The sequence below is a fragment of the Natator depressus genome, chromosome 1, assembly GCF_965152275.1.
Source record: "Natator depressus isolate rNatDep1 chromosome 1, rNatDep2.hap1, whole genome shotgun sequence".
NCBI lineage: Eukaryota > Metazoa > Chordata > Testudines > Cheloniidae > Natator > Natator depressus.
Genome location: NC_134234.1, coordinates 21,335,555 through 21,352,509, shown reverse-complemented (window position 1 = coordinate 21,352,509; position 16,955 = coordinate 21,335,555). Strand labels below are relative to the sequence as shown.

General features: G+C 40.6%; 1 protein-coding gene across 22 annotated transcripts in view; it reads left to right on the top strand.

The window, feature by feature from the left end:
- Positions 1–16,955, top strand: part of DLG2 (discs large MAGUK scaffold protein 2) — a 1,447,004-nt gene that overhangs the window by 1,041,663 nt on the left and 388,386 nt on the right. For all 22 annotated transcript variants that reach the window (XM_074955894.1, XM_074956046.1, XM_074955852.1 and 19 more), the window contains one exon: positions 15,713–15,849. In XM_074955894.1, the coding sequence (XP_074811995.1) occupies positions 15,713–15,849 (137 nt within the window). The remainder of the gene's footprint in view (positions 1–15,712; positions 15,850–16,955) is intronic.

Genomic DNA, 16,955 nt, shown 5'->3' with positions numbered 1-16,955 from the left:
TCAGATAATCGGGTTGCCCCAGCATTCACCCTCTGCCTTACATAGTCTTTCCTTTAATCAACAATACTATGAGGTGTAGTTACATTGGCTTCCGAATATTGAGGCACTGTCCATGCTCACTGAGTTCTAGTATGGTTCCCCAGACAGTTATTAACAGGGACTTTCCATCAGATTGTCGCAACACAGTAAATAGTCTGGGGGTGCAGGCCCTGGGGTGGTTTTGGTCAGGTTCTGCCCCCCATTGCGGTTGGGTCCTGCCCAGCATTCACCCCGCAGTGGCGGTTCCTGCAGCTCTTGTGCTGTGGGGCTGGCAGGGCTTGGCTTTCGGCTCTGTGGTTGCAGCACTGCTCAGTTTTGGCCCCACCCCTCTGACTGGACCAAATTTTTGTGAGTGGGGTTGTGACCTGGTTCATGCAGTTGCTGTGCCACTCACTCAAATTTGGCCTATCCAGACTCCCGCCATTATGAGTGGTACTTGGACCCCAGCGATTGCCGTGCCTGGAGCAGGGAGATGAGGCCAGAGAGCCCTGTGGGAGGAGGAGCCACAGGAGCTGCCATGTGACCTTTTGAAACATTCTGACAACCCAATTTTGGGTACTGACCCAGGGGTTGAGAACCCCTACTATAAACTACCTAGGAAGATTAATAGTGGGGTCTTAACACAGATGTCCGAAAAGCCCTGATGATAATGTCCAGGGAAACCACATTGATCAAAGAAAGCTTGCTATATAACTATTCCTGAAACAACCATGTTTAAATATTATTGTAGTGAGCACTGTCCTGTTCTCAACATGGATAAGGCATTGGTTCTCAGATAAGCTTATGTGCTTCAGGACATGTCTTGAAAGGTCCGATATTATTGTCTGCAGATTTCAAATATGGGCCCCTCCAGATTCCTCTTTCTTTAAATACTTTGGGGAACTATAATACTTCTCCCTGACAAAACACTCAGAGTGGTGTTAATAGAAAAAGAGAGAACCACCATTAGCTTAGTGAGGAGCCATGGTAGCTTTTATATTGTTGTGTGTAGCATTTTTGTTTCACTTTATCTCGTAGAGCATTGCAGATGAGCCTGCTTGTTGTCAGTATACTGAGTGGCTGAAGTACAGCTGCATGGAAATGCAGAGGAAAGAACCAAACCAAGAACATGTTGTTCCTGAACCAGTGTTTTCAGAGTGTAATGTTAATGCTGTAGCTCAGTCAATACAATCGTGTTTTTATCTCCATTCCTTGTTCAGAACGTTGCCAACAGGTGATATGTAATTTGTAATAGTGGAGATTTCAGAGTCTTCCAATACAAAAACACTCGTTTAATCCATGTCTCACTCTCTTATAAGGCAAAAGTAACAAAATGAATGGCAAGTTATTCATGAATCAGTTGTGAATAGATAAGACCATTTACAAGATAAAGTCTGATTTCAGTTTGTATGTTCAAATTTAAATGTAATCAGGCAGTTCAAGAAAATATTTCCATTCAGATAGATTCTACTTTGCAACTGGAGTAAGGGGATCAGTGCTAAAATGCTTTCATCAGATAGATGAGGAACAAAAGTAACTGATGGCTTTCTCCCTGACAGAATCATTTGTGGTAGTTAAGCAGATCGCAGAGTGACAGATTGCTCTTTCTGCCTCCATTTAACTGGTAACAGATCATTAAATATTTTAATAGAACTTAATCTCAATTTAAGAAGAAGTGACCTCACAGTAAACAAGTTAGAAATATAAATCATCTTACTAATCTCTGCTACTGTGGTATACAGCAAATCATTTTTTAAAAAATAAATCGCAAATAGATATTGTCTTCCTGTGAGTCAGGATTTTGTGCTCCGGGGATGTTCTTCAGTCTGTACAAACAGATTTGCCAGAGTCTGTGGGAGTGTTTAGCATGGTTTGTGAGTGGTATCAGGAAAAAAAAAAAGTAGCATATTAAAAATATGCTTGATCCTGCGACCACTGATGTGCATGTTTGCAAGATGAAACCCTGCTACTTTCAGTTCTTAGGAGTGGTAAATACTGTGTCCATTCTGTAAGTAATTGGAATAATGTGTAATAATTTAAGGTAAACTGTAGCAATTAAAATACCAAGTAACTCAACTGTTTTTTGTTGGTTTTACTTCCTAATTGTATGACTAGTTACTTATACAAGGTCACCACAGCCTCAATCCTGAAGAGGTTCAGCATGGGAGGGCCCCTATACCCAACTTCACTGGGGCTCCATGTGGATGGAAAGTGGCCTAGTTTCATGAATGGAGCCCATTGTAGTATTTGGGCTTAAGTAATTTAATTACTTAGTAAAAACAATATTAAGTTATTAGATTATTTAGGGTCCAGTGATACCAGGGAGTGGTGTGGAGGAACTACTCAGCTTTTAGATTTGTTTGGGGGTGGGAGGCAGGTTGGGAGGGTTTCCTCTTCCATTGACACCTGCAGGTTCAACTCCAAACCCCATAGATCCCCAGGAAATCAAAAAGAAGCATTGCCAAATAACTCGAGTCCACCTGAAGCCATGTTATATCTGTGGGAAGGGTAGCATTCCACCAGGCAGGCTACATGAGTCAGTGAATGTGGCACTTTTCCTGTCTATCTCCCAATGGATGTTTTTTCAAGACTGGAATCATTTCTGCTTGATTAAGTGCAGGGAAGAAATCTGGGCCTAAATATATTCTCTTTACTATATGTATAAATACTTCTGTTGCTTTAAATTCTCAAGAAAATGTATTGATTTTATGTAATTATTATTAAACACAAGTAACTCACTCTTTCCTTATGTATTAGTTATTAAAATGGCTCTATAAATTCCAACAAATAGTTTACGTAGTTCTAAGCAGTCACTGGCCAATAACAAGTAAATGCAGTGCTTGGTTTTAGTCATTATAATCACTGAATAATTTTATCTTTGAGTGGAGAAGTTTGGATACTTGGCCAAGGCCATAGAGGGAGTAAAATGTAAGAATTTTTAGCCTTCAGTTTTGTGCTCTAACCATTCTTGATCCAATATTGTAATTAAAATAAGAGAGTAGCAAAGGCAAATGTTATAAAAGTAGCTAATTGTTGGGTTAACAAATAGGGATAACTTGGTCCCCTGCAACATTTAAATTCATAAACCCAAATTTGGGAGATCTGAATCTGAGGGGTAGAGGTGGCAAAATTATGCCTCCGTAACTTGACTTTCAGAAGGTTGAGACCTAACGTCCAGCCATATTCTTGTGTGTGCATTAAAATATACATGCAGGGAGCCAATTTGCATGCACAATTGCAATATAAACATATGTAGGGCAGGCACACAAATTTAAAGGGAAAAATCTACATGAAACTTTAGGCCTCAACTTTCAAAGAATCAGGCCCTAGCTGGCTATTAATTTATTCTTATGTGGTTGATCTTGTAGGTATCTTCTTTTTCAATAATTTAGCTTTTTCATGTGAAACGTGTAGGATCAGTATGATATGATCGTGCTACATTGCCTCAAATATTTGCCATGACTCAGAGTAACAATACAAGTCAGACATTAAATGATTTTCTCTCTTCATAGTATTTGTGCTAGTGGAAATATAACAGTATGTTTTGATGTATGGTTTTTAGTGAGAAGCAAGTTGTCATTAATTAGCTTCCGTTTAAAAATCAGCTAATTGTGAATAATTAGGAACACTGCTTTCCTGTTTATAGCCACAAGAGTTTTAAAATATGCTTTTAAATGACTGAGTAGCTCAAAAGAGAATACAAAATTGTATTTTATCTTCAAATCTATTTAGACACATAAATTATAGAGAATGTACAACATTTAATGAGAAATTTCATGCTTGTCTTAAAATTCTCTGCATCCCATCACTTAAACTGTATTCAAAGGGAATCTATCCTTCTATGATCTTTTGTGATAAGTATGTGCCTGTAAAAATCCATAATAGGAAATACTCTTTAAAAGTCTTAACTGCAAAATTGCAGGCAAAAGAGCAGATAAGAAGTTTGATTTATGGGTGTTGAACATTTACTTTTTAGGCAGAATAATGTGACAATGTATTTTCAGGCCCTTTATCAGGATCACAAAAAGATTAGCCTTTACTGAGATAATGCAAACACTACACATTATCTGCCGTATCTATATTCTTATTGTTTACTATAGAGATTCCTGCTACTATATTTGAAGATATGTCAGTATTTGTGTCATAGTGCTTCCTCCCAAATCCTTTGGGGGGCATTTAAATCAAATGCAAACATTTATTCTACTCCAAAAGGCAAATAAATCTCTGCTAGGAGTAAATTCCTTTCTGGCTGTTGTAACCCACATGCATTCTACTGCAGCATTTGATTTTTACATCCAGAGGCAGGGAGAGAAGCAATGAGGAGAAGGAATGGGCTTGTTTGAGATGTTTGTACACACATGCAGATTGCAGAGCAGAGAAACTCAGCTAGAAACGCTGCCCAGAAATATCCAGAAATCTTGTCACATAGGATTTGAACTGTCATGGGCCTCGGATAATTAGGATGAGCTTCTTGTGTCGAGAAGTACATAACACACTGGTTAGTGTGTGTCATTTGTCTACCTCTGATCCACATAGGACATGCTACAGCTCTCAAAGGAAGAAACACCACTTATCAAGGAGCACAAATAAAAGATGTGGCCTCAGGCAGAGGACATTGCTAGGGTTGCCAACCCTCCAGGATTGGCCTGGAGCCTCCAGAAATTAAAGATTAATCTTTAATTAAAGATTATGTCATGTGATGAAATCTCCAGGAATACATCCAACCAATACTGGCAACCCTAGGCATTGCAGGAGTCTGATCTTGAGGTGATGAAGGCATGGGTAACAATTCACAGTCTGCATCTGAAATGGAGAAGGGCTGACTTCGTTGTAGCTACCACTGGATGTTCTAATAGCAGCTGGGAATCCAACCAGATTGATCCCAGATGGCAAACCCCCTCAATCATTATCCTTCCATCTCTTCCGGGTGCTTACTCAACCACAGATGTCATCACAGTCTTAGCTGCTCAGCCGGTTCGCCCTCTTTCAGACCCGAAGTAATGCAACTGACAGCTCTAGTGAGGTCAAAATATAAAGCTGTGTATCATCAGCCGACTAAATACATTTCAACCCATGTCTCCTAAACAGCCCTGACAGCAGCCTCATGCGCTCATTAAATAAGAGGAGTGATAAGAGGGAGCCCTGCAGAACCCTACATCATTAATTAATGATTATTTTGTTGAATGTTTTGGGTCAAAAAATGAAAGGCATGTTTGAGGTGGAAAATATTATATTGTTCACCTGATAGGAGTTATAGCTAATATCTGGCTCTCTTCTGAAAGGTGGCTCTGCAAAAAAGGAATTGTGGGGTTCCGTGGTTATAATAAGAGTCTTTGTTATTTCCATTCTCCCTTCTCTTCATGTGTCATTATATAATGCCTGCAACTGTAATTTTCACTCCATGCATCTGAAGAACTGTTTTTTTACCCACGAAAGCTTATGCCCAAATAAATCTGTTAGTCTTTAAAGTACCACCGGACTCCTTGTTGTTTTTGTAGATACAGACTAACACGGCTACCCCTGATACTTGTTATTTCCATTCAATTTACCTATAAAAATGTGGGATTAAGGAGCTCTGACCAGAGTCATTATCTCTGCTCAGGCTTGACGCAGGCTGATGGCCTCAAGGAGAAGAATCTGGGTTGTAGAGCACTCCTTGTTAATCCTTTACAAAGTGCTTTGTGCACTGCGTCTGCTGCCCAGCTACAGCTGCAAAAGTGGCCATAGGGACAGCCTCTCCCATAACCTGTCTAGCCACACCCAAAGGTTCCAACTAGTGTTGCTGTGTATCCTGGCCAGCACAAAGCTTGAAGTTTCAGAACATTCTGGGTCTACACTCTGGCAAGCATCTGTGTTGGTTCAGCAGCAGGGAAAGGTGTAGACAATCTATCTCTTGATCTCAATAGATTCTATGGCCAAGAGCAAAGTAAATGTAGAACTGTATAATAGTTGAAGACATTAGTAGACTAATATCTTCAACTATTATAAAAAGAAAAGGAGGACTTGTGGCACCTTAGAGACTAACCAATTTATTTGAGCATGAGCTTTCGTGAGCTACAGCTCACTTCATCGGATGCAAGTTGTATCCGATGAGGTGAGCTGTAGCTCAGGAAAGCTCATGCTCAAATAAATTGGTTAGTCTCTAAGGTGCCACAAGTCCTCCTTTTCTTTTTGCGAATACAGACTAACACGGCTGTTACTCTGAAACCAACTATTATAAAGTTCAACTATCATTTTTTTCTATATAATGGTAATTTCAAAGGGTATCCTTTTCACCTACAAGCATTGTACATCTGCCTCACTCTGCCTGAAATTGAGAAATAAATGCAGACTATTACATACGTTGTATAAATGTCAGACACTAAAGAAGATGCTTAATAATTCTGAGTTCACAAAAAAAACCCACGAGAAAGAAACATAATGATGGGATCAATTAGATGTTTTTCAGTTATACTTTCCCAGGCTATCGCCATATTGTCCAATTGTCACTTTCACAAAGAGCCCTCTCAAATGGTCAAGGGAAGGCTGGTGTGGAAATTAGAGAGAGTACTAGAAGCAGATAGCTCTTGTGAGCTCTGGTGAAACATGTTGTGAACTGTAAAATGTCTTAAACTGAATTTTTTAACATTTGTTTGATGCTTCCTCTGAGTGGATACAAAATTTAGCTAAATTATATTTATGGAACTTTTATTGGAATAAAATGTCAAATAAGCCAGGCTGGGAAGAGATTCATAAGAACTCACTCAAACAAAGGGCAGTTTAAATGTACTTCTCCAGCCTGAGGACAAAGACACAGTGATATTTACTGTGGATGAGGATAGTAGTTTCCCAGGGATTAGTGTATGGATCCCAGCAGATGAAAAATGAAAATATCTAGAGAGCAGAATCTGTCCCTAAACTGCCCTTTGTAAGACCATAGAACCTACATATACTTTAATTTATTTTTAAAATTGAATTAATTTTGTAATTTAGTTCATTTTTTCATAAGCAAACTCCACAGGCTGCAATAGCTGAGGTAACCATTAAAGCATCATATATGTCAATAATGTAGACAGAAGAAATATAGTCATTGCACGCCTAACAAGCCCCACCCAGCACCATTAATGTGCCTTTAAGCATGAGCAGTCTTCTGCATGGCATTTCTCTCTTCACAATAACATGGAGTAAGGTGGTCATTGGTGCTGGAACTAGAGGGTCAAGGGGAGTAGTAACTGAGGAATTCTTTTTCTTTTTCTGCAGCACCCTGTTAAGAACTAGCCATGTCTCTGTGGCTCTTGTTATTTATGTTGCTTCCATAACTGTGCTATCTGTCAAATCTAATCAGTCAAAGGGTATCAATCAAATTATCTTGTGTTAATTTACCTGTGTTCCTTTCCTAAGTTAAGTGGAATTTGATGAACTAGAAGCCCATCTTAGAAGAATACATCACACTAGCAGTGACAACTTAATTGATGTATGACTGTTATAACTTTTCCTTTCAGAAAGAGCAAATGAATATAGAATGATTAAATTCTGTAAGCTTAGAGTGATTTTGCAGAGGACATTCTTGTACGAGTATATTCTTAGCAATGCTTTGGGAACTGGGTACAGGAGCATTACCTCATCTCTGATCCAAAGGGGATTAACTCCATCTCAGTTTCCTTTTTCCCTTTTAAAGCTACTCCTGGGGAGGGGTATGAGGGTGGTTGCTTTTGAGACAGATGAGGGAGAATGATTGGGGGAAGCTAGGCTCTACAACCTGAGCTGGATTGGACCCTGACCTTGGAATGTTTGTTACTTTTCGATTATGTTAGCTTATTTCACTGTCAGGTCCAGTTTCACAGCTTCAAAATGGAGGTATAACTCCTCCTCCTATGCAGATCAAGCGTATAACAGCCAATGAAATACTCTCAATTTGGTAACGTTAGGCTCTACCACTTTCCACTCCACTCTCCTCAGTCTTTCTTTCGGGGAGGCAGCACACTGCAGTCTCTGCACTTTACATCAGAAAAACATAAGCTCAGAGGACTAGGGGAAGAGATGGAACAAGAAATGCACTGCTTACCAAGACAGTCTTCGCCCTACACTAACAGGTTCCCTCTGCTGTGCTTGTGATTTGGGGCCATAATGGTAAATTAACAGGGCTGCACTTAAGTTTCCAGAACTCAGTGTCCAGGCTTCTTATCAGAAAATCACTCTCTTCCCTTTTTCATGAGAGTAGGTCAGTTGTATTTTCAGATTCTGGGTAGAGCTGGGCAATTTTATTTTCCAAACAAATGATTTATTTGCTGAAAAATGAAGCTTCAGTTGACCCAAAACTATTCACAAATTTGACATGAATAGTTTAAGCCAGTGGTTTTCAACCTGTGGTCCATGGACCCCTGGGAGTCCACAGACTATATCTAAGTTTTCCAAAAGGGTCTGCACCTCCACTCAACATTTTTTAGGGGTCCACAAATGAAAAAAGATTGAAAACCACTGGTTTAACCTATTCACAAAATGGCTGCAAGAGGTGGAGGGGTAAAGGTGGTGGTGGTGCTGCTCCTGCTCTGTCCTCTTTTATAATAGTTACCCTAGTGGTTAAGGGAGTCACCTAGGATGTGGGAGACCCAGGTTGAAATCCCTCCCTCTGCAATACACTTTTTTCAGTTCCCACAAAATTCTGAATTTTTTCAGATTTGGTTCAATCCAAACTGAATTTGGTTTGTTTTTTCCTCTGCTGCCACCAAACTGGAAAATCAGTTGTTTGCTCAGCTCTAGTTTATGTGGACACAGCAGCAATATGAGGACAGATGCATGGAATTAAGCAGCAGGCCGCAACTTTTATTAAACTTTCATACGGGGAGGGCACTACCCAGCCATCATCCATACTCTCCTATACCAGGCATTTAATTGGTTCCAGTGTGGGGGCTAGAGGGCTCCTTACAATATAACCCATAATGCGGGGTAGACTCTCCTCATCCTACCCACCCAGGACTCAGCTCTCTCTGAGTGGTAGCACCCTCCCCCACCACTCCACCTCACCCAACGTGAAGGGGACGGAGGGTGCAGCAGGATGGGGACTTTGGCCTGCAAGGGCCACAAGGTCTGACCTCGGACCATGAAGGCCACAAGGTCTCACCCCATCACATGAGGCCAAGGCCCAACATCAAAATCCCAGGTCTTTTGCCTCTGGGATGGTTGATTTTATTCTGCTAACCTCACTAGAAACAGGCCATAAATTGCAACAAATAAACAACTCCACCCCATACCTTAGTTAGGTTCTAAACACATTCCTACTCAACCCACTGTGGCTTGAAGGTGCTGCAAGGAAGGCAAAAAACTCCCTGGTCCTCTGCCAATTGGCCCATGCCCTTCTTCCATTGGCAGAGGACCCCCTAAAAAGATGATTGGCTAGATCCACAGCGTCTGTCAGGCCAAGTTCCCATTCCTAGTTTGGGTGGGAGGGTGGACTTCTGGAATGGAGCCGAAAGAGGCTCCATAGAGCCCTGTGCTGGGCTAAAATCGTGGCAGCTGGGGAATGCCGGCCAATCAGCACCCCTCTCCCCCAGCTGCCCAGTGGTGCCAGAGACTCCCAGGGGGAGGAGCTACCTATTACCCTTGCTACTGGGACTGTCCCCATTTCACTGCTGGCCCCATCAAGTTCCTCACCCAATGATGGGTGTGGCATTTCTGATCTTAACTAAGCTAGCTGCTCCTGATTCCTTCAACCCAGGGAGGCTTCCATCTATGACTGAAAATTTTGCTAGGCTTTATTTCTGCCACCTTCCTGCCCCCCGCCCACTGTTCACTGGCTCTAAGGAGCCACTTCTTCCTGGGTCTGGACACCACTGCAATGAGGTACAGCAGCATGCAATACTCCCGCCATGAGGAACAAATGACCTATATTCCCTATCACCACCCTTATTTTCTATATTATATAGGGACAAGCAGGTTATCACATTAAAAATGTCTATGATTAATAAAACAACATTAAGCAACCAATACGAATGCCCCCAGTGTTCCCAAGGTTTATTATGAATCCTAAGTATAAACACAGTGAATTTTTGCTAACACACACTGACAGACTTAAAACATGTATCCAAACATTGCATTCATGCAACACATAATACAAAATACATGTAAATGCTGGCTTAACTAAAACTAGAGGATGTATTAAAATTATTAGTCGCTTTTAATGACAGCATTTACTCCACACACTCAAATTATTTACAAATTGGAAATGTTCAAGGTTAAGGGGTTAGCTTTCTGATCTCAGTTCTGTAAACAGTTTTTGTGATATTATCAATTAAACTTACATTTGCTAGGATATTGCCTGCTAAGCTCTTATAAGGTTGTCATGAAGGTTTTCCTTTAGACAGAAATTGATTTACATGGTTATCAATTTAGAGCACCAAAAAAAAAGGATATGAGTGATGTCAAATTTACAGGCTGTCACTTGCTCATGCTGCACAATCTCTGTATATCATTTTGTCCTGTCCTGTCCTGTTGTTTTCTCTGACAGTTGCTTTTACAGATCATTATTGCTAACTCAGTTTGGTTCCAACTTTTATGTCTGATTCACAATTTGGTTTAAACCCCAAACCACTGTGCAACCCCAAACCTCCTGTCCCCTTTCCCCCCTCAAAAAAGTGATGGCATAAACATTGACTTTGAATTGCTTGGCTATCATACAATATTGTCACTACCTTGGCTTTCTTGAAATTAATCATTGTCTCCGACATTGCAGGAAGAAAGACAGGACATTAGAAATTTGATTTAACTAGGCCGCAACTCTATTAAGTTGCACATGTGGGAATTATCTGGCAATAACTTGTCCAGCGCAGGTCATCCTTCCTTCCATACTACATGGGGAGGTGCACTGCCTTCAGCTCCACAACTCTCTATCACCCAGGGGTCAGGGGCTGCTTTTAGCTTGTCACCTTCTGCACCATTAACCTGGTTCTAGCACATTACTGGGTCCCCACTGTCCTCCCCTCATATGGTTTGGGCAGAGGGGGTTATCTCCTTGCCAGACATTAGGAGTCCCAGTTCCATTCTCCACCTTCTCTAGGACATGTCTTCTCCTACTCTGAGTCCAGCTGCAGTTTATCGGGGAACTGGACCTCCTTTTGAATAAGTAGTTGTGCTAGGCACCTGTCAAGCCGTGCTGAGAATAAATGCCCACAAGGATGGGAGAAACAAGGGGGAGGCAATATTTGAAGTGACCAAGGGTTTTCTTTCCCATGCTGGCCCATAAAAAGTCTCCCCACCTCTGAGATTGAGCGAGATGGGGAGAGTCTACTTTTAAATACAATGTTTTAAACTAAAAAATGAAATTAAAATATTTTTGAAAGGTTATAAAAGCAGTAGAAACCAATGGATTTTTAAAATCTTATTCAGTATATTCCAGTAACTTAAAACAACTGTCTTTATTAACAACCTATGTGAATTTTTACAGTAGTCAAACTATCATAAACATCCCAATCACTTGATAATTACCTGTTCTGTTCATTCCCTTTGGGGCACCTGGTATTGGCCACTGTTGGAAGACAGGATACTGGGCTAGATGGACCTTTGGTCTGACCCAGTATGGCCGTTCTTATGTCCCCCAAACTTTGAGATATAAAATGTCTGTTGGGGAAATAATAAAATAAAGCAACAGAAATACATTAAATTCACTTCACTAACTTAAAAGTTATTGCCAATATTTTCTTCCTTCATTTTATCATCCCCTTGTCTCTTCTTCCATGTCTAGATTAATATATTTTAAGGCCAGCAGAGGTCATTAGATTATCTAATTTAGACCATTACATCACAGGTGACCTATACTGAGTAGTCTAGTCATTTTGTACCATTTTCTTTCTTTTCTTTCCTTAATTGTCTGTATTTTCTTTTGGATGCTTGTTCCTTCTTGTCTCTCTTTCTGCTCTTCTGTATTCATTCATCCTCAAGGCTGGCTCTTGGCTTTGTGGGTCCCAAAGGCAGCCTCAGTATACATAGTACTGTGCTGTCCATTGGACTGTGCAATCTTATAGGCAGCTTCGCACTGGTTTCATAGGTTATGCAGCTCTGCCTTTGAAAATGAATGGGAGATGCATACATTCCTGCAACACCTTGTAAATGTACTGGTGACATCTTACTGATCCTACAGTATGCTAAGCTTCCGCAGCTCCTGTGGATTTGGGGGATGAATGATTCAGTAAGAACCTGCACAGGATTAGTCTCTCAATCATCGAATAATAGGGTTAAGGCCAGGAGGAACCCCTACATCATATAGGTCACCACAGGCCACCAACACCATCCATCATCTTCACACTAAACCCACCAACTAAAATTAGACCAAAATATTGCAGACCACAGTGGAAGAAAACAAAGGACATACTATATAATATTACATACTCAGTGGCTTTGATCTGCTTTGAAGGTAGGTGATAAGTGTCTACTGAAAATGGCACATACAAAGTCCTGCTCCTATACTGGGACATACTAAAGTCAACGGGGCTCCGTGTGGATGCAGTCGCAGGATCAGGGTCACGTTCACTAATTTCACTTTGTGCAATCAAGACGGAAGAAAAGTTTTTGAGGGGTATTTTTTTTTCAATTTACAAATTATGACATGCATCCCATCTACAATATAGACAGACGACAATTTTTGGTATCAGCTTTCTCTCATGTTTCTGACCAAAAAAAGCAAACAACTGAAAATAGAGAAGACAGTCATTTCATTTGTGTTGTGGTAGTGCCTTAAGGCCCCTCTGTGCTAGACATGGTACAGACACATGGAGACGGACCTTGCTTCGATAAGCTTACAGTTTAGGATCACTAAGGGGTGAAGAGAGAAAACAGAAGGTCCCAAGGTCATACAGAAGACCTCAGTAGCAGGATTGAGAATAGAACCCAGGTCTCCTAACTCATAAGAATGGCCCTACTGGGTTAGACCAAAGGTCCATCTAGTCCAGTATCCTGTCTTGCGACAGTGGCCAGTGCCAGGTAATCATCAAATGATCCATCCCCTGTCACTCATTTCCAGCTTCTGGCAAACAGAGGCTAGGGACACCATTCCTGCCTCCCAGTCTGCTGTCCTATCAACTAAATTGCTCTGCCTGCCATCCTCATTCTGGAATAATATTTTTGAAAATTTTATTACATTGTCATAAAAATGTATACCTGTAACAGGCCAGGGCATAGGCAGTCTGGCCTAGTGGTCACAGTTGGGCTGTGGGTCACACATAAGGGACAGTAGTTTGTGAGCAGGGGTTGGAGGAATCGCTAGAGCCAGGGTCAAATCAGGCTGGGGTCTGAGACCAGAGATTACAGGTAGTACCAGTGGAATCAGGAAACAAGAGTCCGGGTCACAGCCAAGCTGCAGCCAGAGACTCAAGATTAGAGGTAGTATCAGACTGGAGTCAGGAGGCGAGAGTCAAGGTCAGAGTCAGGCTGGGATCAGAGGATGAGGTGAGGTCTGGAGTTGCAGTAGGCCCAAAGTCTGTGTGATTGCCCACACAACTTCTTGGGGCACCCTCCAGGGTTAAATAGGGTGCTTGGCCAATCAGAGGGCTGTGGGGTACTGACACTCTGGGTTTCTTGGATGGTACTTCCTGCTGTGCCTACTTGCCACAGTGCTCCCCATGGCACTGTGGGAACATCAGCTGTCCCTGGCTCTGTAAACCTGGGTTTTAGTACCAGATTCTTTTGTCACCAGGTGTTGGATTTTTTCACCCAGTGTGTAATAAATAAGTCATCAAAGGAAGCAGTAGCCCAAGTGTAGATGTTTTGGGCCAAAGTCCTGGAGCTTTTGCCATCGAAGTTTTCTTAAAGAGGACATCCTTTTCTCCCCTTCATTGTGTCTCCGGGTGATAAAGAAATGATTGAGGACTAAGCAAATCATGTAATTTTCCCCCCAGAATTGATCTCATTGTTGTCTTAACAATAGGACATAACTACAAGAGTATTAAGAAATTAGATAAAACGTTATTTTAATCATCCCACTATTCTAAATTAATTTTACATGTATTATTAACAACTGTCATAATTAATTCATTTAAAGTTCATTGGATTTCAGATATTATTTCAGAGGTTTCTCGTTGTAATTTATCATTTTGCAAGTTTCCGTTAATTAGCCTATTACATTATCTGACAGCACGTTTCTCCAAGGATACTGTGAGAGGAAACCCGTAATTTCTTTGTCAACAGATGTAATTCATTATAAAACTTCATCTCTTCAGTCATGTAGCTGACAAAGCCTTTTGTTATTAACTGTAACATCAGTGAGTTTTATTGCACAAGCAATAAGGCTGGTGAAAATCATAAACTGCCAAGTTATAGGGAGCAAATCTTTTTCTACTGCATCTCTCCAGACGAAGTTCTAGTCATCAATAAAATGTTTGTTTCTATAACCACTGATTACAATACATTTTGAAAATAAAATTAGTGATATAAAAATCAGAGATAATTGCATTTATTTTCTTTGTTGCAGAAATAGTTACACTTGGGTTGTCTCCGAATCTAACCTTATAGCAAGTGTCAGTAAAGACTTACTTGTTCAGCTGGAAGGTCTCATTAGACATATGACTCTAAGAAAAAGCAAACAATTGTTATGAATTTTTGGGGGAGTCTATAATAGATTTTTATGAAAATAAGATACCATAGACAGGTATTGCCATACACTTTTGCAAAATGGGAGATGAAATTTTAGTACTAATGAAAGCAGTGATGTGTGTGTGTGTAGCAGTAATAGTAGGGAGAATATAGGTAAAGGGTAAAGCCTCTAGTTTCTGAAGTCTGTTTATTTTCCCTTCCTGTTCTATATATTTTCTGTAGTTTGCATTATCATTTCCTAATCATATTACAATGCACTATTGACATCACTCCAGAGCTTTGAGATCTTTTGTGTGTGGGAATTTTACTGGTTACTAAACAGAAGTTACCTGTTCGTCAAGGTATATCAGTCTAATCTTTCATGCACCCATAACAGCTGAGTGCTAATAATTATGCAAAGCAGAATTAAATCCAAAGGACTGCGTTCTCCATCTGACCTTACCTAAACTATTCTGTGCTTTTCACTGTGGTAACTGAACAACTTATACATTCTACAGTGGATCTCTCCTTCTCTCTCTCCCCATCCCTGATATCAAGCTGTTTGTAGGGACAACAAGAATATTGAGAGTTTTATTTGTGTGTGTGTGTGTGTGTACACAACAAGACACACAACAGTTTTGAAGAGATAAAACCCCATGATTCACAGCATAATCCAAACTGTATTTATGGCCAGGAAAAACACTTTCCCTAGCATAGGGTTTGTTGCACTTGCTGGTACTGGCCACTGTCTAAGATACTGGTTTAGATGGACCACTGGTCGTCGTCTTAGCGTATGCACAACGTACCTCAGGTGGCACATAACCAGGATTCGTTACCAAAATTGGTCTGGTGGTTGGATCATTAGCTTCCCTGGGCTAGGACAGATACTGATGGGGAGAGTGATGTGAACGCTAGTCCATGCTACTGGTCTTGATTCAATATGGCAGTATGTTCTTAACCTATATCTGTGACTGATCTCCACGGAAATATTGGCAGTGCAATGTAAAGATGCACATACCCTGCAAGTTTCCTCATATACTATTTGCTATTAGTAAAAATAACTTTCCAGGAGGTTAATGGAAATACATATTGCCCTTGCATTCTTTAATAGTATGTTTGGCATTGCTAACAAGCATTCCTCCCCTTTCTTTTCCAGGTCTGGGCTTCAGTATTGCAGGAGGGGTGGGAAACCAACACATCGCTGGAGACAACAGCATTTATGTTACTAAGATTATTGATGGAGGAGCAGCACAAAAAGATGGAAGGTTGCAAGTTGGAGACAGACTTCTTATGGTGAGAATGACAAACTGGAACTATATTTGAAGCGGTGGAAATCTGTTTCAAATGGGGATTTTTGCTGTGGAGGTGTGGTAGTGGTTAAATCCGGTTGAATAATTACCTTCAAGTAATACTGTTAATTTTTGATATTTTTCTTTGAATGTATATGTTTGAGGCTTCAGTTGTATTGGAAAACCCAACTCATTTTTATGAAGATGAGCCAAAGAGTTTAATTAGTTTGGTGTTCTTTTAACTCACAGCAAAGTATATGTATCCACTGCTGTTACAGTAAATGTTTTACTCCCTACATTTGGTTACTTGGTAATGCCAGGTCAGATGTCCTGGAAAAGTTTAGAACAAAGTTCTAGTTTAAAGTGAAAAATCCCTTCGTTGCCCTGGGGCCAGTCCTATTTTTCAATGTTCTTAAAATGACAGAAGTTAGCAAAGGAAAGGAGCTGGTAGATCATCCAGTCCACCTCCCTCTCGATGGAATAAGATAATTTTATATAGCTATAACCTCATCAACACTAGGGGGTCTACTAGTGTAAGTATTTCAGTAAAATAAAATAAAAAGTACACCCCTCACCATAATAGTTATAATGGTACAAAATCTATGTATAGACCAGGCTTAAGGGCTAAGACCCAGGTATCCTTCAGGGGAAACCCAAAGAACTCCAAGCTTGGGGAGAACACTTAGGTGGCAGTTTAACTTTTAGTTTTGTGTTGTAACTTAGGAAGAATATAAGTTTGGACCATATCCAATATTTTGTTGCCCCTCAGCCTGAGCGGTTAGCCAATATTTGGGGCCATGATGGGTTGTTTGCATTAGGAGGAGTAATTGATTGTACAAGTCAGGTATTTCTGTGGTGCAGTCCTGTTTACTTACTAAGAATATACACAAAGTCCTGTTTCATAGAATCATAGAACTGGAAGGGACCTCGAGAAGTCACGTAGTCCAGTACCTTGCACTCAAGGCAGGACTAAGTATTATCTAGACCATCCCTGACAAGTGTTTGTCCAACCTACTCTTAAAAATCCCCAATGATGGAGATTCCACAACCTCCCGAGGCAATTTATTCCAGTCCTTAACCACTCTGACAGTTAGGAAGTTTTTCCTAATG